Source organism: Dermacentor variabilis, chromosome 4, assembly GCF_050947875.1.
Source record: "Dermacentor variabilis isolate Ectoservices chromosome 4, ASM5094787v1, whole genome shotgun sequence".
In the NCBI taxonomy this organism is placed as follows: Eukaryota; Metazoa; Arthropoda; class Arachnida; order Ixodida; family Ixodidae; genus Dermacentor; species Dermacentor variabilis.
Window position 1 is genome coordinate 237,197,685 of NC_134571.1, and position 22,182 is coordinate 237,219,866.

Sequence of the window (22,182 nt, forward strand, 5' to 3'; positions counted from 1 at the left end):
ACGAAGCAGAGAAACCACGCAGCCAGGAGCAACTTCGACACAACCAATAAACACTAGCACAAGTGACTTAGTTCGTTCGCAGAATTGTGCAGATTGAGGGGCAAGCGAGCAATCTGCGAGCAGTGCAGTTGATGCGGTCCATTCGTGTTTCGGAGGATGGTGCGGCATGGAGCTATGGGCACAGCCCATTCATGTTCAGAAGGGTGGAAGGGTGATGGAATAGAGGTACGCAAGGCTGGTGATGCGAAGAAGCCCAGATAACAAGTTCTATTGTATGAGTGTGTAGCGGCTATTGTAGCGGCAGGGAGAGTGCAGCAGCTCGACTTTCTTTTTTTTTTTCTTTTCAAGGATTTCGCATTCCATTACCTTTTGGCACGGATACCCAGCAGCCAGACTGGATTCTTATAACTAATGATGCAGCGTGGGGGCATCGTAGTAAGCGGGTTATTTCACTACATAAAACATACAAAAAACACAAAAATTGACGGAGCAGCAGCTTCTCATTGTTATGACCCCCCCCCCCCCCCCCCCATATATTGCTAAAACCAGTATTATTGTAAGTACTGTAGCTGTACTGTACTAGCAACAAAATGCATGTAAGCACAACATTTGGTTTACTACTCTTATTCTACATTTTATCACAGCTGTAGTGACCCTGCAAGCACAGCTTTCAGCTGATTCCTAAAGCCCGCCAAATTCTGTGGGTTCCCAGTTTGTGGTGGACTCTCTTGCGCCCTTTTCTGTTGTTTCCCTTGCATGGCTTTCACATCTCCTGCAATACGGCTTGCTCACATGGCTAAGCACCGCCGGTGGTCGATGCAGTTGCAAATAGTGCTAGAGATAGTGCAATAGAGCAAGGGGATGGTTACTCGGGCACACAAGGGAGTAGCCTTTCTCTTTGGTTTGGGGTTGGCGAGCTGCGCGGACATTTGACGTGTGCACCGAGCGCGGTACCGTTTCCATGACTGCATAAGGAAATGATTAGGCACTGCTGCCCATTGTGGGGGCAAACACATTCACATGCTGTCCTGTCGCAGTGAGTCTAACTTCTTTGATTTGTCAGCGCCCATCGGCATGTTCTATCAGTCGTGATTTGGCTAGCTGGCATTGGTGCAAGAAAGGTGTAATAAGTATCTTTGTGATTATTTGCACTACTGTGTAGGCATTCCTTTGTCCCAAGAGCACGTTTTAGATCCCAGAAGATTTATTGTACCTCGATAGAGTTTTAAATGTCATATGCCTGTCAAAAAGCATGGGTATAGTATCGTTAATCGCAGTGCAAACAAGAAACAGGTAAGCACATGAAACAAGCAAGGAGTGAGAGAAAATCTCCGCTTGTAAAAAAGGCAATTAGAAATGAAGGCAAGCCTAAATTTTAATTGAGACTATGACAGACAACCAAAGTTCTAGTAAGTCTAGATGAACCTGCAAAACAACTTTCTTCCAGAACCACCTGGTTCCACCACACAGCTCTGTACAAAGCATCCAAGGTTCGACATCTCACCTGTGATGTGACACCCCGTCGAGTTCCTGGTGAAAGTGTTCCAGCTTCAATGATACCAGATATTGGAGAGCTCTGCAAGAGACACAGCCACTCTCAAAATGCAGCAAAGTATTTTCCAGCACAATAAGACTACTATGCAATGCAGGCAAAGGAGGAGTCTTCAAGTGCTCTGTGCAGAGAAGCTAGCTTCCAAAGTTAGATTTCAACAACACCACCTTAACAATGCTAGGTAGGCACGAGTAAACACTGTGGTAAGACATGTTTTTTGCCGCAATTGAACACTCACAAAAGGAAGACACATAAAGACAACACAGGCGGCACTTCCAACTGATTTATTTTGGGCTGTGACCCAAGAATATATATATACATACACGCATGCGCTAGCTGTTCACAGATCTACATTACCCAGCGGTCAAACAATCTAGTTTCTGATTTATAGAGCACGATAGATGTATCACTAATGCAATTTGTTCCTTTCTTTTTTATATAGTAGGCTTCCATCAGCTCACGTGCTGTTTGAAATCTACTTCTGCCAAGAATTCTAATCTCAGAAAACCGTGGTTTGCATATGCAGGCCTTGCAATGCGCAGGCAAATGTGCCACGCCATCTTTCATTAGATTTAGTTTGTGTTCCCTGGCTCGTTCATTTATGCAGCGTCCAGTCTGTCCTATATAGGACTTGCCGCACTCAAGGGGAATTTCGTGCACCACGCCTGTAGCACATCTCCCACAGGACGTGCTATGCTTCTTGCCACAGCCTTGCGAACCGATCTCCTCGCGTGTGGTTTTCGAACAGAGTCGACCCAGTCTGACGGGGGCAGAAAAGGCAATGGGTACATCATACCGGCCTGCCACCTTCTTGAGGTTATGGGAAACCTTATGAACATAAGGAATGACTGCAGGTCTTACGGTTCTGGCTCTTTCTTCCTCCCTTGTGGCGCTGGTACCTTTAACTTTCTGTAGAAGGCTTTTGGTGACTGAGGTCACCAATGAGTCAGGAAACCGTGCTTCTTTCAGTCGCTTAATCTGATTATTGAACGAGGCCTGCATCATGTGTGTGCACGATTTTTCGAGGGCAGACTCCAGGCAGAGCATAGCAATTCCACGCTTCACAATTTTGGAATGGCGTGAATTATACGGTAGCAACCCTTTCTTGGCACGTGGGAAATATTGCCAACAAGCTCGTCCATCATAAAAGGTTAATCTTAAATCTAAAAATTGCAGGGTGTTACGCTGTGGCACTTCATGCGTAAACGAAAGCCCTTTACCATTGTCCCTAAACATGTTTAAAATATCATCACAGCGCTTCAATGAGCCTTGTCTGTTAAAAAGGATTAAAAAGTCGTCCATGTATCTAAAAAAAATTTTGAAATGTTTAAAGTGCTGTCCCGTTTAAAAGCCTCTTCGAGCAGGCGGTCAACACTAGATAAGAATATGTTGCACAGCAGCGGCGCAATACACGAACCAATGCAAATGCCGCGTTTTTGCAAGAAAAGCTGTTTGTCAAAGGAAATAAAGGTACTATTAAGATAGGCTTCCAATAATGTTAAAAAGTCCTCAAGCATAACACCAGCTGCATTTTGAAAAGCTATGATGCCACTTTCTTCTATGCACATCTTTACGGCAACAAAAAGTGCATCATGTGGAATTGAATAAAACAGATCCTCAACATCCACAGAAAATGCATTGCCTATGGACTGTTTGTTTCTTAGAAACTGCACTATGTCTTGTGAATTGCCTGTCGAGAAAGGGTCATTTACTTTAACAGTTTTTAGCACCTTTAGAATGTGCCTACTAAGTAACAACTGCCACGTTCCCCGTTCCACGTTTGCTCACGATGCTCCTAAACAGCACACTGGGCTTGTGCGTCTTTGCACTGAAAAATATGTTTAGCGCTGTAGCTCTCAGATTGTTAATATCTTTGGCCAACTTGTCCAAGCTGAACGCCTTACACAGCCTGACAACTTCGCTCTTTACTTTTGATCCAGATTTCTTAATCTGTACAAAGTTTCTGTTTACAGCCTCTGCAGCTTTCTTATTGTACATTCCTCTAGGAAGTACCACAAAACACCCCTCTCTGTCTGCTTCCAAAATAACTAGGTTATGATCTCTGCAAAACGTAACAGTCTTCTGCATAACAGCAGCATCACGACTTGACCTACACCCTGAAACTCTTTTTTTCTAGACTGTCCACACCATTAAGCAAACATCTTTCTTTGTCCTCCTGGGGAGCTTTCTTAGCCACATTTCTTTTAAACGCTACAAGTTCATGCACAGGAACGCTGGGCTCAATGCTGTACTTAGGTCCTTTCGTAAGAAGATTTGTGGCATCCTCAGGAATGCTGGCATTTCCCAGCAGGTCTTTCCCATTTCCCAGCAGGTCCCAACCTTGGTCTTTGATAAAAAGCTGCTTCGAGAGCTCAATTTACACGCATAAATAGCATAAACTCCAACAGACTATCTGTAAAATTTGGTGTACCACAAGAATTACTTGGACCAACATTATTTTTATTATACATTAATGATATTGGAAATATTGTTACGGTGAAGGAAGAAGTTGAATTGGACTAGAGGAAGACGAAGTCTAGCAGTTGCCTGAACGCCATATACACCAGTTGTAAATATACATTATTTTACACTTGTGGGCCTGCTTTCTTCCCGCAACATTTTGGTGGAGGTGCTGGGTACAATCACGGAACTTCGCAGCAGACGTCATCTACCTGCCGCCACAATGGCAAATCAATCGACACAAGCGACAACGCCTCAGCAGCCCGTGCCAACGGTCATTCTCACTCATCCACGGGACCCGGGGACATTTTGTGGCACAGACAACGCTGACGTCGAGGACTGGCTTAAGATGTACGAGCGAGTGTGCGACAACAACAGGTGGGAAGTCTGCAAAGAAAAAATGTCAGACCTGTTTGACAGACCTGTCGGTCGTCAGCTGGCAGCAAAAAAAGAACTCGCATACTGCGCTCAGATGTCCACAGAATCCTATGTCATGTACATACAGGACGTGCTGGCCCTCTGTCGCAAGGCTGATAACAACATGACCGAGGCAGACAAGATCGGTCACATACTGAAAGGTATTGCAGACGATGCCTTCAATCTCGTGGTGTGTAAGAATTGTGCCACTGTGGGTGCAATTATAAAGGAGTGCCGGCGCTTCGAACAACCGAAGGGCCGCCGCGTCGATCAAATTTTCGACCGACTACCCAATACCGCCCCGACATCTTCTTGCGTGACCCGCCGCGGTTCATTCAGCCCACAGGACCGGAAGATATCACGCGCATCGTTCGCCTTGAGCTTGAGGCCATGGCTCCGGCTCCAGTTCGTTCTGACTGTTGGGAAAGCGTGCCCGCAATCTCCCTTATACAAGCGGTCGTTCGGGAGGAAATAGCAAGTTTGGGCATTCCATCTCTCTGCTCGGTCCGCCATACAAACACCTATCAGATTTCTCCGGCCGCTCACTCCCAGACGCAAAGCTTTCAGCCACTCTGTCGCAACCCAGCTGACTGGTGGACAGCGGATGATAAACCCATCTGTTTTAATTGTTCCGCTATTGGACACATCGCCTGTCATTGCCACAATCACTGGTCGTCGCCTCCTCGGTGGTCGTATCCAAGTCACTACCGCCAAGTACCAGACAATCGTACTTTCTCGCCCTATACGCCGACTAGGAACATCAATGCCGACAGTGCTCCACCAAGATCCAGCCGCTCCCCGTCTCCGCAAGGTCGTAGGTCCCGTTCACCTCTCGTTCACCGCTCTTCGTCCCCTTCTGCAACCGGTTGCTTCGCTTCAGGAAACTAGGCGGTGCAGCTCCCGGAAGTGAAGCTGCAACTCCGACCCGGCCCCCAAATCCCCTGTTGACCCTGCCTACATGTGGAAACCTACTGGACATTGAAGTTGACTATTGGGGGCCATTATACCATTGTTCTATTTATCGTCCTTGAACACTGTCCACACGACCTAATTCTCGGCCTTGACTTCCTTTCAAACACTCTGCCCAAACTGACTGCACCACAGGTGTTGTACAGTTGGATCTGCCGCTTTCTGCCGATGCAACAACTTGTGCTTCACACCGCTTATGTTCTGCTGAGTTTGCAAGGCTGTCTCCACAGGTGACTACAAATGTCCTCCTGACGCCCTGTCCTCCTTTACCTGATGGCGAGTACGTCGTGTCGCCGCTTATTGACCTGGTTTTGTCGCGCAATATTGCCCTACCGAGCATCTTAATCCAGATCCGCGAAAAGTGCGCTCGCGTGCCCATCCTCAATTTTGGATTTCCGTCGCATGTGCTGCCACACGGTATCGCCATAACGCATATCACTCTTTTGGAAGAATTTGAGATTTCTTCTTTGACCTCTGAATCCTTCCTCAGTACCAACGGACCTTTGTCATCCACTCCTTCGTACTCGACGCCTGCGGACGATGTTTCTAGGATGATCGCCCTAGATCTTCCTTCCGAGCAAACAACAGGTCTTCGTCACCTCCTGTCATCTTATCGGGACATCTTTGATTTGGACGACCGTCCACTTGGCCAGACATCTGTTGTCACGCATTGCATCAACACCGGTGACGCCAGCCCCATTCATAGGCAGCCCCCCATATCGTGTCTCCGCAACAGAAAGGGCCATCATACAGAAAGAGGTAGACAGGATGATGGACAAGGACCTCATTGAACTTTCCAGTAGCCTGTGGGCATCATTGGTTGTCTTAGTAAAGAAAAAAGACAACTCATGGCGCTTATGCGTTGACTACCGTCACCTCAACAGGATAACAAAAAAGGATGTTTATCCGCTGCCTCGCATTGATGACGCCCTTGACTGCCTTCATGGATCCCAATACTTTTCATCAATTGACCTCCGCTCCGGCTATTGGCAGATTAGCGTCAATGAGATGGACCGCGAGGAAACCGCCTTCGTCAGACCGGACGGTCTGTATCAATTTAAAGTCAGGCCCTTTGGATTATGCAATGCGCCAGCTACATTCGAGCGCATGATAGACTCTCTTTTGCGTGGCTTGAAGTGGTCTACATGCCTCTGTTACCTCGACGATGTGATTGTGTTTTCGCCGAACTTTGAGAGCCACCTGCGGCACCTCACAACCATACTCTCCGTGTTTCGCAGGGCTGGTCTTCAGCTAAACGCCTCGAAGTGCCATTTCGGTCGCCGTGAAATTAACACGCTCGGCCCCCTCCCCCATCTCGTAAACGCCGCCGGAATCCAACCTGATCCACAGAAAGTTCACGCCGTGCGAAATTTTCCTGTACCTTGTTCAATAAACGATGTCCGTAGTTTTCTGGGCTTATGCTTTTATTTCCGGCGATTTGTAAAAAATTTTGCAGACATCGCTCAGCCTCTCACTGACCTTCTTAAGAAACATGTCTTTCTCTTGGCTTACAACTTCCCCAATTTTGTCACACTTTGACCTTTCTGCGCCCACTGAAGTACGAACCGACGCAAGTGGTCATGGCATGGGCACTGTCCTCGCTCACTGTCAACAGGGCCAAGACCGTGTCATCGCTACGCTAGTTGCCTTCTTTTCACGCCCGAGCGAAATTTCATTTTGTTACCTCAAAGACCCACGAGAGGCATTACATAAGGGGTGGGTACATATATTTTGGTGAGCGAGTGTTAACACAACGAAACATGACTGGTAACATTATTGGCAAAGTTGGATGAGCACGTGATGGCTGCGATGTCGTTGGGTAGGTCGTTCCAGTCTGCTGCAGTACGGGAGAAAAATGATGTGGCAAAAGTGGTAGTTCGGGCACGAGGTCGGGAAACTTGAAGCGGATGACAAGTGCGATGAGATATGTGGGCTGGAGGGACGATGTAGGGTGCGCGACCTAGTGAACTATGGAAAAATTTATGAAACAAGCAAAGGCTGGCAATGCGGTGACGAAGTGATAAGCGCAATAAGTCGGATTCAGCTTTCAAAGCTGACACACTGGTGTCGTAAGAATATGATGAATGGATGAATCTGGCTGCTCTGTTTTGGACTGATTCGAGTGCATTTATAAGGTAAGCTTGGTGTGGGTTCCAAATGGGTGAGGCATATTCTAATTTTGGTCTGACAAGGGATTTGTACGCTAATAATTTCACATGTTTAGGGGCTTGGCGGAGATGACGTCTTAAAAATCCAAGTGTTTTATTAGCGGATGAAATGATGTTCGTAACGTGTGTACTCCAGGACAAGTCGCCACACAAGGTAATGCCTAAGTACTTGTACGATAGAACCGGTTGTACAGGGACGTTAGCTATGACGTATGGGAAATGAAGTGGGTTACGGCGACACGTGAAGGACAAGATATTGCATTTTTGAGGGTTAAGTTCCATTAACCAATTGGCACACCATTCCTGAATGCGGTTAAGGTCGTCTTGAAGAGATGTTTGGTCAGAAGCGTTATTAACCTTGCGATAAATTACACAATCATCGGCGAACATGCGAATATTACTAGAGACATGCGTTGGTAAATCGTTAATATAAATTAGAAACAGAAGCGGACCGAGGACAGACCCTTGCGGGACACCTGACGTTACTGGGATAGGACTGGAGTTGTGGTTGTTAACGGTGACGTACTGTGAGCGGTTAGTCAAGAATTCTTCTATCCATTTAAAGATATTAGAGGGAAGGTTCAAATATGAAAGTTTTAGTAGTAGGCGTTTGTGAGGAACCTTGTCAAACGCTTTTGCATAGTCTAGAAAAATAGCATCGGTCTGTACGTTAGAGTTAAGATTAGCCTGCAAATCATGAATAAGAATGGCCAGCTGTGTTTCGCATGAGAAGCCTTTTCGAAAACCGTGTTGCGCAGAATGAAAAAAGTTGTGACAATCGAGAAAGCTCATGACATTGGAGTAGATGACGTGTTCCATGCTCCATTACTGAGAAAGAATGTCTCGCGCTCGTACGGACGGTCGCGAAATTTCAGCCCTACCTTTTCGGTCGCAGTTTCTGTGCTGTAACCAATCATCACGCCCTCTGCTGGCTTTCCTCTTTGAAGGACCCAACTGGACGACTTGCACGTTGGGCACTGCGTCTACAAGAATATACATTTTCTATTATGTATAAGTAGGGTGCCTGCATAAAGACGCTGACTGCCTGTCCCGCAATCCCGTGGATCAACCGGAAGATACTGATGCAGACTTGGACATCAGTGTTCTATCCCCCTCCAGCTTCCTCCATATTGGCGACGAGCAGCGCAAAGATCCTGTTCTTCGAACATTTATGGAACGCCTAAGCTCCTCGCCCAATGATCTGCCCCTCCAGATGTTCACCTTGCACGATGGAACTTTATACCATCGTAGTGTTCGTAGCGTCGTAGCGTCCTCACAGCTTGGAACTCCTCCAAGCACTTTCGACTCGCCATGCTCCAGCAACTTCACGATGCTCCTACTGTAAAGCAGTGATTTGGGCTTGTTGGTAAGACATTGTGAGGTTTGTGGCGCGTTAAAAAGACAAGGACGTCCTTGTCTTATTAACGCGCCACAAGCCTCACGATGCTCCTACTGGTGAACATCTGGGCACCACTCGTACATATGACCACCTGCGTTGCCGCTTCCGCTGGCCCGGCATATATCGCTCTGTGCACCGTTGTCGCTTCTTGCGGCCTGCGTCAGCGCCGGAAGATGCCTGCTATGCCTCCCACTGGTTTGCTTTAACCAATTAATATCTCTACAGAGCCCTTCTTCCGTGCGGGCTTAGACCTCCTTGGCCCCTTTCCAATTTCCATCAAAGGCAACAAATGGATTGCTGTAGCAACCGATTATGCCACTAGATATGCCATCGCACGAGCACTACCAACCAGCTGCGCTACAGATGTCGCCGACCACTATACGACTTACTATACGACGCCATCCTGCACCACAGCGCCCCTCGCCAGTCGCTGACGGATTGCGGTCGCTACTTTCTATCGAAGGTCATCGATGATCTGCTCCGCTCCTGTTCTACAGAACACCAGCTTGCTACCGCATACCACCCTCAAACGAATGGCCTCACTGAGCGACTCAACCGCACGCTAACTGAAATGCTGGCCATGTACGTTTCCGATGGTCACCGCTACTGGGACGTCGCTTTACCATACATCACTTTCGCATACAACTCGTCCCGTCATGACACTGCCGGATTTTCACCATTTTACCTTTTGTATGGCCGTGACCCCACCGTGCCCTTTGACACGTTGCTAGCTTCCGCAGTACAATCACCCAGCACTGGTTACGCTCGCGATGCTATTGACTTAGCCGCCCAGGCCCGAGATGTCGCCTGTCATCGCCTCACAGTCTTGCAAGCTTCTCAAAAGCGACGCTACGACCTTCGGCACTGAGACTACCATTTTTCACCTGATTCCCTTGTCCTTCTCTGGACGCCTTCACGTCACGTCGGCTTGTTGGAAAAACTACTTTCCCGTTATTCTGGTCCGTACCAAATCTTACGCCAACTGTCCAATGTGACATACGAGATCGCCCCAGTCGGTCAGCCTTCAGTGCTTCCCAACGTCCTCAGTGCCTCCCAACGTCACCAGCGATGTTGTTCACGTCGCCAGGCTCAAGCCCTATGTCCCTTCATTAAGTGAGGCTCTATAGTTTGCACCGGGACGGAGCTAGTCCGCCGGGAGGGTGATGTTATGGTGAAGGGAAGGAAGAAGTTGAATTGGACTAGAGCAAGACGAAGTCTGGCAGTTGCCTGAATGCCATATACACCAGTTGTAAATATACATTATGTTACACTCGTGGGCCTGCTTTCTTCCTGCAACAATATTAACAAAAATATAAGGTTAATTTTATATGCAGATGACACAAATGTATTTTTCTCAGGTGCTGAGGTAAAAGAGGTATTTCATCTAGCTAACGAATGGCTAACAGGTCTGGATTTGTGGCTTCAATCTAGCAGACTCCAATTAAACATCAGTAAAATGAAATACTCTTCCGGCCTCGAGGAACCCACCCCACTGTAAAATTAGATTTAAAATTTCAGAATGTTACCATCGAACAATCTCTATCAGTTAGATTTTTGGGGGGTGACATTTTAAGAAAACCTTTCATGTATGCCTCACGTTGACAAGTTCCGAAGTGAGCGCCAGCTCACTTCGACGGTACACAGACGGTTTACATGCGGGAAAAGTTTTTCGGCTCTTGTAGCACGTGTAGTGGTCTTCATCAGCGGGCCATCCGCACGTTACTCGTAACAGCAGCCGTAAAGGTGGCGAATTCCGTCGGCTACATGAGACAGGTGCTTTCTCTCTGTGCGCGAGGGGGAGCGCAGCGTCCTGGCGTGTGTCGGGTTTCAAACACATGAAAACTTTACACTTGCACTGCATTATGGTAGGTGCATGTTGGCTGTTTCACAACACACAAGCGAATAGAAAATTAGCAGTGGTTTGTGACCAAACCTGCGTCAAGGGTGGGAGATGAACTTGTACCTTCCGTTCAGCGTGCTAACATGAAGGAGCTAGCAATAAATCAAAATCCAGGTTTGGACGAGTTCATGTATTCATAAGGTCTTCCAAGACCAGTTACCATCCATCCGCCCGCACCCGTCCCGCCTTTGTGCATTCGTTGCCCCGACCTTTTCGCGCTGCGTTTAGAAAGCCTGCCAGCAGACAGTCGTGCTCTCACTCATTCACGTTTTGTTGATAAACTCTGGTAGTAATCGTCGTCACGGAAGTGTTAGAGCACAGCACTGTTGTTCTTGAGCGCTTGAAATTCTTTTGATTCACAGCAGCCTCCCACTTGGCTGCAAGCTTCTTGTCTTGCGGAGAGTAATGGAAAATCGTCGCGGCCGCTGGTGTTCATGCAACTGCAGGCTGCACAGAACGCCGGCATGATCGGCCCACCACTTCAATTGATGCTGCGCACGTCAACTACCACTCTACATACACACAAACAAAGGAATGCAGGCTCGAGCGAGGCAGATTATGAGGGCACACACGCAGAAACAAGCGCGGTCAGGCACGGTCGCGGAGACTACGAAGGAGCGGAACACCAGTGTTGACGTCACTACACCGCGGTTTCCGGTCTCCGCTCGCATCGCCAGCGTCAGCAGCAGCGTGCGGCGCACGATGGGGGGCAGGGCGACAGCCCAATTTTAACCGGCGATTACATCATAACTAAGTGAAAAATCCCGCCCAAAATTTTACGTGCATGGTTTATAGGGTTTCCGCATCCGTCTTATTGAATTCGACAGACTCTTCAGCTTCCCTTTAATTCGAAATCCACGGGGATGCTACGAAAATTTGAATTATATGAAATTCGAAATAAAGAAAATGAGATAAAAAGAATTGCTCGGTTAAAGCACATATATAGTCCGACGTAACGTGAGCGCTTGTGTGCACACGCTATGTCATGTTGGTGAGAATGTCTACAGTTCGAAGCACTGGCGCATCCAACGTAACTGGACGCAGACAACGTCGAGATGGCTCTTGCTCCATCTGCGCATTCGTCGCACCAACTGCGCCACAAGACATTCATTTGAAGGAATGCCAGCTGTTTGTGCGCAGGCACTAGTAAGAGTGGGCGTGGAAGAGAAAATCTGGGGCTTTTGCTCCTTGAATATATAGTCTGCCTAGGCACTATTGAAGAGGTTTCTTAGCACGCATTGTATGCATTTGTCCCCTAGACAAGCCGGCATTGCGGAGTGCGGTCGAGTTTGTTTATGCTCTGCTGCTGACTGTCCACGCTGTGAGGCAGTGGACACGGACGCCCCATTTGGTGATGGCTGTGTCTGAAGGGGCAAGGTTCTCTCTGGTGTTGTATAAGTTGCTGGTCACTTTTTTCGTCGCGACAATAGACTGGATTTTTTACAAGCACTGCTCCAGGAGGGCACATGTAACCGGCAAACGGAGGCCTCAGGAGAGCACCTGAGGTTATACTAAATCAGGTGGCGCAGGGGTAGCGGGGGGATCAAAGCTGGAAGCAGGGTGGCCCGTGGGTTGGGGCTGCAGAGGCCGCAGCATGCCAGGGGATGTTCGCATGAAAAATTGGCCGTCAGCTATCGTTGACAGCCAATCTTATATACACACCCTGGTACACGCAGGCCTCAGCAAGCCCAACCTACGGACCAGTTCGGGTTCTAGCTTTCATGTCCTGTTGCCGCTTTGGTGTCCTCGAGGCACCACCAATAATGCAAAATAATGACACTTTGTTACAATTAGTAAAAAACACAATTGAATAAATAAAGTTACGTGCAGCCGCCAAATTGTGACGCTAAATTCAGCACTACTGCGCCCCGCAACTTCAGCAACACTAGTCAGAACTTTGCCTGTGAAGGTACATCGGACAGAGTTTCTCGTGCCTGCGGCACTAGTGCTGAGTCAGTCATCATCACCGGCGGCCTTTCAGCCACATGCACTCAACTGCGGTTGCTAAGGCGCTCTGCCTTCTACATATTCAATATTATTTGGCTCGGGCTCTACTACAGTCACTACTGCTCCCACAGGAACATTTGTGATGTTATTTACAAGGTTCATCCATAAGGCGCGAGAAAGCTAAAATCCGCCACGACTGACTTAGCCCACTGCTTCACCTATTTTATCACGCCAGCAGCCAACGCCCTACCGTAAACAAATTCAACCCCACTCCGCAATGCCGGCATGCCTAGGGTCAAACGCCTCCTCCTCCAAGAAACCTCTTCCATAGTGCCTAGGCAGTGTCATATATTCAAGCAGCAAAAGCCCCCAGATTTTCTCTCTCGCACCTGTGCACAAACGGCTGGCGATCCCTCGAACATCTCGTGACTGTGCAAAAAAAGAAAAGGTGCCCTCGCCGCTTCGCCGATGGTTGCAGGCAGCAGTTCAAAGTAGTCCGCGGGTAGGGGATCGTTCTGCGCATGCTCCAAAAAGAACAGCCAACGGCAGGCACATCGAAGTTTTGAGGGGACGGCATTTCGACTGCACAGCATGAGCAGCGTAGCGTGACTGGCCGCAGGCAAAGCGTGCCGACGTTCGCTGCAGGAACAAGAGCTGGGCTCTAAAATGCACTCTCGAAATGCATCACAACCTGCTGCGACGTCGGTATCCATTGTACTTTCATAGATGCACCGGCTGCACACTGCTGAGTTCCAGTGTAGACATAGGCGGCGTCCAAACACGTATCCCAGCAGTGCTTTCCTTTGAGTAATAGCCACGAATTTGAAGGCTATACTTTTTGGTATTGCGAGCACCAATAAACGTCACGGCCGTCTTATTATAGACATTACCTGGTGCCGCTTCTCGGCAGAACACCTAGTAGAACACCTAGTAGAACACCTCGATGACCATAGCCTCCAAGACATGCAAAAATGAAAGAAAAAAAGACGCAGTTTCGCCGAAAGGCGAAACATCGATTGCGATAGCAAATTAGCAGATGGCTGTACGAAATAAGGATAGTACTTTTATAGGCCATATGAACTTGTAAACGTTCACTTGCTAACTAAAATACTAAGCATGCTGTCAGGGCGCACAGCAAACATGAACACATCATGCCCGATGATTACGGGCACACGCTGTCAAAATGGTGGCATGAGGAAACGCAGCACAGCAGTGAGCTAAGTGACGTTCGTGCTGTCTAAACGCAGATCGCTCTCAAGATACGGCCCTGCGACCGAGAGCAGCCGCCACCTGTGCAGTTGCAGCCAAAGAGAACCTCCCCCCCCCCCCCCCCCCCCCGGCACGTTGCAACGTTGGGTGCCTGACGTAAGAGAAGAAGATGGCTCGTTTCCTCTTCGAATTCATCTCTTTCACGTGGGTGGGATGAAGCCGCGATCGTCGGCTCCCCTCGCATGCTTTCACCTGCTCACCCTTGGACGGAACCTTCGCGGTATTGCCGACGGCAGAAATGCACTTGGAGTGTTCATATAATTGCTATTGCAATAAATAAATTAAAAAACACGTAACGCCACGTCCGTGTTTATATCTTGAAAGTCTTGAGTGAGGGAGAGAACTGACCTGCAACAGACGGCCGCAGATGGAAAGAGCAAAGCTGCGCAGCGACAATCGTAGCCAACGCGCTCTCATGCACTAGCACTCTCCCCATCCACGATAGCGCTGAGTTCGAATTATCGGTGACGGGGCGGATTTCTATGTGAATTAGCGGGATACATATTGCTTTCAATACATTGTTGGGTGGACCGCAGCGGCTACTTCGAATTATCCGAAATTTCGAATGAATGAGTTGTGAATTAATGAGCTGTGAATTAACTAGCTTTTGCTGTAGAACGTGTATATTTGAGCTTAGGTCACATTAGTGCTTTGTATGAGGATAACCTTATTAGGACAGTTGCAAATGAGAAATTGTGTCGTAAGAACCCCAGCATGTGATTAGCATATTAGCACCAAGGTATTTGTATGAAGTGACACTTATCAGTGGCGTAATATTTGGGGAATTTACTACTGGGCTAGAATTAGTTGAATGTAGTGAGTGAGATACACATGCATTTGCACTTGGTTACGTTGAGCTTCATTAACCAGTCGGAGTACCAAGAAGAAATGTTCTACAAATTTTTTTGCAGCATTGCATTATCAGAAGAGTTAGTGATAGCCCGATAAACAACACAGTCGTCAGCAAACAGTTTGAGAATAGATTGAATTTTAGTAGGGAGGTCGTTAACATAGATTCGAAGCAACAGTGGCCCCAGAACATAGCCTTGTGGTACGCCGGAGGCCACAAGAGTAAGTTTGGAACTGCAGCCATTAGCAAACACAAATTGTGAGTGATAGGAAAGGAAACATTTAATACAGTTGATGATGTTGAGATTGATGTTAAGCTTGCTTAGTTTATAGAAAAGTCATTAATGTGAGACACAATCAAAAGCCTTAGCAAAATCTAGTAAAATGCAGTTTATCGTGAGGTTAGAATGAAGAGCTCAAAACAAATCATGAGTAAAGGACAAGAGTTATGTATCGCAGGAGAAAAATTTCCTAAAATCGTGTTAACAGGAGTTGAAAAATGAATTAGATTGAGAAAAATTCAACCAAAGTTGAGTATATCATAAATACTTGTTTAGCGCAATAGAATGGACACAAGTGTCCGTTGTATTGCACTAAACAAGTATTTATGGATCCACACCAACTAGCCAGCCAACGCATTGTGTTGAGCATATCATATGTTCAATTAGTTCAGATGGGACACTGGTTAGTGATATAGGATGACAGTTCGAAGGTGAGTGACCACTACCTGATTTATGCACGGGTGTGATTTATGCAATTGTGTGGTATGCTGCAGAACTACAATGACTGTGAAAAAATTTCAGAAAGAATGAAAGATGAGAGTATGGCAGTACCCTTCAGCCAATTTAGAATTTATACCATGAAGCGCTGAACAAGCTGGTGTCTTCAAGTTCTTAATCAAGGAAACAACACCATCATAATCGAGAGAGAATACATGGGAGTAAAGCTTTTTCCACAAACAAATGGGTAAGTGGTTGGTGTTCTGTCAGAAAAAAAAAAAAAGCGGTGAAAACATTGTTCAGCACATCACAACAGTCCTCATTATTAACAGGCATGTCGTCGTGGTCATAAAGTTCAATTATGTTGCTCGTTTTACTGCCACCTATGTTCCAAAATTTCTTCAGAGTGTGTTCAAGAAAGGAAGGCCAAGTATATTGAAAAAGTTGGCTGCGGTTTAGCTCAGCTAACTCTGAATATGCAAAGCGAAAGCTTAGTTTAGCCTGGTTAAGTCTTGGTTTCACTTGGTTAACCTTTGATTTAGCTGTAATTATTATACTTAGGTATACAATCATCGTTAAGCCAGGTATGACGGCTGTGCCTAGGTCGGTGGCTAGACATGACCCTGATTAGGTTTGGGTAGACATGCATCATTCGACGGTGCGACGCCTGTTGTGGCATAGGGAAAGCGCAAGTGCTACACATGCAAAGAGACACCGTGAACATGCGCAGCATCAAACCACAAACGGACAAGGCACGAACGCGGTCGCTACATTGATCTTGATGGTGGACGAAAGCCTCCCACGCAACACTCGGAGATGACCAGCCTGGCCTCACTCTCATCCATGGCCAAGCTCACACTGACTAGGCTCGCACGGCGCTCGTCTTAGCCAGGCGTGCGGCGAGTCACGTGGTCGTGACTTGCCATGACTACGCACACCTCGTCGTAGTCGTGGGCGACCGAGTGGTCGGCTGAGCTCGGCTTCGCGAGTCACGTGACGCGTTGCCAAGGCTACAGCACAGGTGTAGTCAAATGAAGGTCAAACTGCTGGCAACAGCGAAACTCGGTTCGAAGCGATTGGTAAAGCTTTCGCTTTCAAAAACTTTTCTTTTGCGTCCAATACTGCTCGATTGTACTCAGCTCTGACGTAGGCATTGCAGAGCTCAGTAGTAATGTTAGGCTGCTGAAACAACCTTCGCTTTTTATTTACCAGACGTTGGAGCTGGGCATTAAACCAGGAAGACAGTGAGGTACAGGTGATACCTTTTTTGGAATGTGCTCATTAATGAGTGAGATTAGTTTCCTTTTGAACAGATACCAATTTTCCTCGACTGTATGTGCATGGAAGTTAGGAATATAGTCAGCAATGAAAAGTTCTAACTCACAGTTAATGCACTTCGTAATGCACTTTGTGTTAATGCAATTCTTGTAGATAGACTAGATTAGTTAGTCTGCAAATTATACTGAATAACACAGTGATCACTCAAGCCCGGTAGACAGATGAAATCAAAAGCAAGAGGAGGTGTAGTGGTATTAAATCCAGTATGTGTATATATCGGGTAGGGTTGAGCACAAGTTGAGTCAGGTTGAAATGTAGGCACAGTGATAGAAAATCCAAGCACTGTAATGAATTATCACGTAAAGATAATTGGATTAGTTTGCCAATAATGGTGGGAAAATGAAAGCCATCAGCTAGAAACACCAGAATGAATGGAAATGTAAAGCTAATGAGCTTAGTACATCATGAAAGTCAGAGCAGAAAGTATTAGATGCAGTGGGCAAGCAGTAGCAGGCACAAAAAATCATGTCCTTATAACCTACTGATACTTGTGCGCACACTATTTCTAAAGGTGTTGTGTGGACAATGGTATTGGATTTTATATAATCACAGTAATCCACACCAACGCATGTGGCCTATGCCTCGGCGCTGTTTTATTCCAAATGAAAGATGGATTTTAAAGGGTTATTGCTTATGCTAGTTGGTCGCTGTCAAAAGCCAACTATTCTTCGATGGAAAAGGTATGCCTTGCCATCATTTGGGCTACCACGAAATTCCACTCTTACCTTTATGGCAGGCCCTTTAAAGTCGTAAGCAACCACCACACCTTGTGTTGGCTGGCAAATTAAGAGGGCCCTTTAGGAGTCAGAGACTCCAGGAATTTGACTTAACTGTCGTCTCCGAATCCGGACGTAAGCACTCTGATGCCAACTGCCTATCACACGCCCCCCATTTACCTACCACCGCAAGACGACGAGGATGACAATGCCTTCCTAGGAACAATAAGTGTGGAAGGCTTCGCTGAACAATAAACAGACTTGGAGCTAAAAAGCCTTGTTGAGTATTTGTAAGGCAAAACCAACGTTGTCACTAGGGCTTTGAGGTGAGAATTGCCTTCGTTTTCCCTGCAAGAAGACGTCCTCGTAAAGAAGAACTCACCAGTCCACACCAACTACCTTCTTGTTCCATCATCAGTGCGTCCAGAAGTACTGCACGCCCTACATGTCTATCCGACCGCTGGGAACCTCGGATTCTCCCGGACGCTATCAAGGATATAAGAAAGAATACCATGACATACCATGAATAAAATATGGCACCAGGAGTAGGGTTTACCTCGGAAGACGAAATAAAAGTGGCCCTACAAACCAAAGTGTTCGCCCAATATCAGCACTCAGTGACCCGCACATCGCAGGTACTCGTGTTTCCGTGAATGCAGAACTTAAACTGGACACAAAAGGCCTCGAATGCTTGCCACGTGTATGAGGAAAATGACAAGGCACACACAGTGAGAACATAAAATCAGCTACCAGCACAAGAAGCAACTTAAACACCCGCAACCAACGTGCACATGTCAGCAAAGCAGCGCCGCTCACTTGGCGCAAAGCTCAACCGCAGCGCCCTCACAGCCCTTAGGAACAAGTCGTGCCCAGCTCAAGAGGAATTTCGAAACTGAAAAAGTACCTATAAATGTTGCGACAACCAGCACTATAATCTTTGACGACGCTACGTGGAATACCAGCCCGGCGACTGTGTTTGGGTTTGGACTTCGATACATCGACGAGGACTTAGTGAGAAACTGTTACGACACTACTTCGGGCCCTACAAAATCAGCTGACATATTGGAGCACTGGACTATGAGGTCATGCCAGACGGCATTTTGCAATCACAGTGGTGCCGCGCATGACCTGAAGTCGTTGACCTGGTGCCCCTTAAGCCTTTCTATGTTCGCTGATTAACTTAGGGACTTCCTTTCTTTGTTGTTTTGTGAGACATGTGACCACTTTTCACCATCTAACAAATGACATCGCTCGGCGTAGGACGCACCTGCATGTATCGGAAATTTCCTGAATCAAACCAGTTGTAATGGAATTTAGCTGTGTGCACAGAGTCGGAAAGCAAACTAGCAGTGCTATGGCCAAGTCAAATGCTCCAAATGTGGAACTAGCGCTATTTACATCATCATCATCATGAGCCTGGTTACGCCCACTGCAGGGCAAAGGCCTCTCCCATACTTCCCCAACAACCCCTGTCATGTACTAATTGTGGCCATGTTGTCCCAGCAAACTTCTTAATCTCATCCGCCCAACTAACTTTCTGCCGCCCCCTGCTACGCTTCCCTTCCCTTGGAATCCAGTCCGTAACTTTTAATGACCATCGGTTATCTTCCCTCCTCATTACGTGTCCTACCCATGCCCCCCCATTTCTCTTTCTTGATTTCAACTATGATGTCATTTACTCGCGTTTGTTCCCTCACCCAATCTGCTCTTTTCTTATCCCTTAACGTCACACCCATCATTCTACTTTCCATAGCCTGTTGCATCGTCCTCAATTTAAGTAGAACCCTTTTCGTAAGCCTCCAGGTTTCTGCCCCGTACGCGAGTACTGGTAAGACACAGCTGTTATACACTTTTCTCTTGAGGGATAATGGCAGCCTGCTGTTCATGCCTGCCAAACGCACCCCAGCCCATTCTTATTCTTCTCATTATTTCAGTCTCATGATCCGCATCCACAGTCACTACCTGTCCTAAGTAGATGTATTCCCGTACCACTTCCACTGCATCGCTACCTATTGTAAACTGCTGTTCTCTTCCGAGAGTGTGAAACATTATTTGAGTTTTCTGCAGATTAATTTTTAGACCCACCCTTCTGCTTTGCCTCTCCAGGTCAGTGAGCATGCATTGCAATTGGTCCCCTGAATTTCACATCACTTCACTTCACTTTTATTTTCCTTAAAGACCCCTCAATGGGGGTATTACATAAGGGGTGGGGTTTACAAATGTGCATTTTAATTGGTGGCCACATGAGTTCAGTGAAGAATATTAGTAATAAGCTTATCAGCAAACGTCGTTGAACAGGTGATTTCAGTTATGTGACAGGGCAGGCCGTTCCAGTCGCTTGATGATCGGCAAAAGAAGGACGCAGAGAAGGTTGTAGTTCGGCTGCGTGGACGGGTTACTTGCAAGGAATGCCCTGTACGCAGGGAATGGCGAGGGGGTGGGGCCAGCACATATGGTGCATGGTGGAGTGAACTGTAATAGAACTTGTGAAAGAGGATTAACGAATCAATGCGACGCCGGGATGATAGCGTGTTTAAGGCGGACTGTGCTTTAAGTAGTGATACGCTAGTGTTATAAGAATACGAAGAATGAATGAATCTTGCCGCACGATTCTGAATTCTTTCAAGTGCATTGATAAGGTAAGTTTGATGTGGTGACCAGATGGGGGATGCGTATTCAATTTTCGGACGTACGAGCGTCTTGAATGCTAGTAGTTTGACGTGTTGCGGTGCATGACGCAGATGGCGTTTTAGGAATCCCAGTGTTTGGTTAGCAGAAGCAGTAATGCGCGTTACATGAGCAGACCAGTCTAAGTCGTATGAAAGGGTGACGCCGAGGTATTTAAATGTGTCCACTTTTTCTAAGGTAGTATTAGTAATATTATACGGTGAGTATAAGGGCTGATGGCGGAGAGTGAAGCACATTACTTTACATTTATTGGCGTTAAGGGTCATTAACCAGTGGTTGCACCAGCCTTGCACTTTGTTGAGGTCATTTTGTAAGATACTGTGGTCAGAGTCATTAGTAATTGTGCGGTAGATGACACAATCATCAGCGAACATACGTATTTGAGAGGAAACATTAAGGGGAAGGTCGTTAATATAAATAAGAAAAAGTAGGGGGCCTAGAACACTACCTTGTGGGACGCCAGAAGTTACAGGGAGTGGTGCGGAGGTGCGATTGTTGACATGCACTGACTGTGATCGGTTAGTGAGAAATTCAATAACCCAATTTAAGACGTCAGGGTGCAGGTTCAGCTGGGAGAGCTTGAGTATTAGGCGTTGGTGAGGTAACTTGTCAAATGCTTTAGCATAATCCAGAAAAATGGCATCGATTTGGGTGTTAGCATCAAAATTAACGTGTAAGTCATGGACGAACATAGCAAGTTGCGTTTCGCACGAGAGACCTTTACGAAAACCATGTTGGGATGGGTGAAAATAGTTGTTAGCGTCAAGGAAGTGCATAATTTGGGTGAAAATGACGTGCTCCATTATCTTGCAGGGTACGCTGGTTAGGGAAATCGGTCTGTAGTTAAGAGGCGAGTTTTTATTACCTGATTTGTAGATTGGAACGACCTGCCCTTCCTTCCATGTGACGGGGATGCTACAGGAGGATAAAGACTGTGAGAAGATTAATCTAAAGTACGATGCGCAGATGAGTTTAGTATTTTTAACAGTTTAGAGCAATTACTAAGCAAGGCAATATTATCAGCGAATCGCAAGTTACTAAGGTATTCTCCATTAACTCTTATCCTCAATTCTTCCCACTCCAGGCCTCTGAATACCTCCTGTAACAATGCAGTGAATAGCATTGGAGAGATCGTATCTCCCTGCCTGAAGCCTTTCTTTATTGGCATTTCGTTGCTTTCTTTATGGAGGACTACGGTGGCTGTGGAGTCGCTGTAGATATCTTTCAGTATTTTTACATATGGCTCGTCTACCCCGATTCCATAATGCCTCCATGACTCCTGAGGTTTCAACTGAATCAAACGCTTTTTCGTAGTCAATGAAAGCTATATATAAGGGTTGGTTATATTCCGCACATTTCTCTATCGCCTGATTGATAGTGTGAATATGGTCTATTGTTGAGTAACCTTTACGGAATCCTGCCTGGTCCTTTGGTTGACAGATGTCTAAGGTGTTCCTGATTCTATCTGCGATTACCTTAGTAAATACTTTGTAGGCAACGGACAGTAAGCGGATCGGTCTACAATTTTTCAGGTTTTTGGCGTCCCCTTTCTTATGGATTAGGATTATATTAGCATTCTTCCAAGATTCCGGTACGCTCGACAGTCGCTTCGAAATTTCTTGCGAGCAAATAGGCTGACAACTCACCACACTGAATGAGAAAACAGCACCTCTTGCTTACACCGCTAAACCAAACCATGCTATCAAAGCAACATGTCGCCTTGTGGCATAACATGTGTCATGATCAACTTCAGTTCTTCCGAGCTAGTTATCATTCACTGTTACCATGCCT

At 46.7% G+C, this 22,182-nt stretch overlaps 1 protein-coding gene across 11 annotated transcripts in view; it reads right to left on the reverse strand.

The window, feature by feature from the left end:
* Positions 1–22,182, reverse strand: part of LOC142580219 (DENN domain-containing protein 2D-like) — a 674,834-nt gene that overhangs the window by 639,731 nt on the left and 12,921 nt on the right. For all 11 annotated transcript variants that reach the window (XR_012827652.1, XM_075691126.1, XM_075691127.1 and 8 more), the window contains exon 2: positions 1,505–1,576. Coding sequence is in view for 10 of the 11 variants with exons in the window: in XM_075691126.1 (XP_075547241.1) it covers positions 1,505–1,576 (72 nt within the window). In the remaining variant the exon portion in view is untranslated. The remainder of the gene's footprint in view (positions 1–1,504; positions 1,577–22,182) is intronic.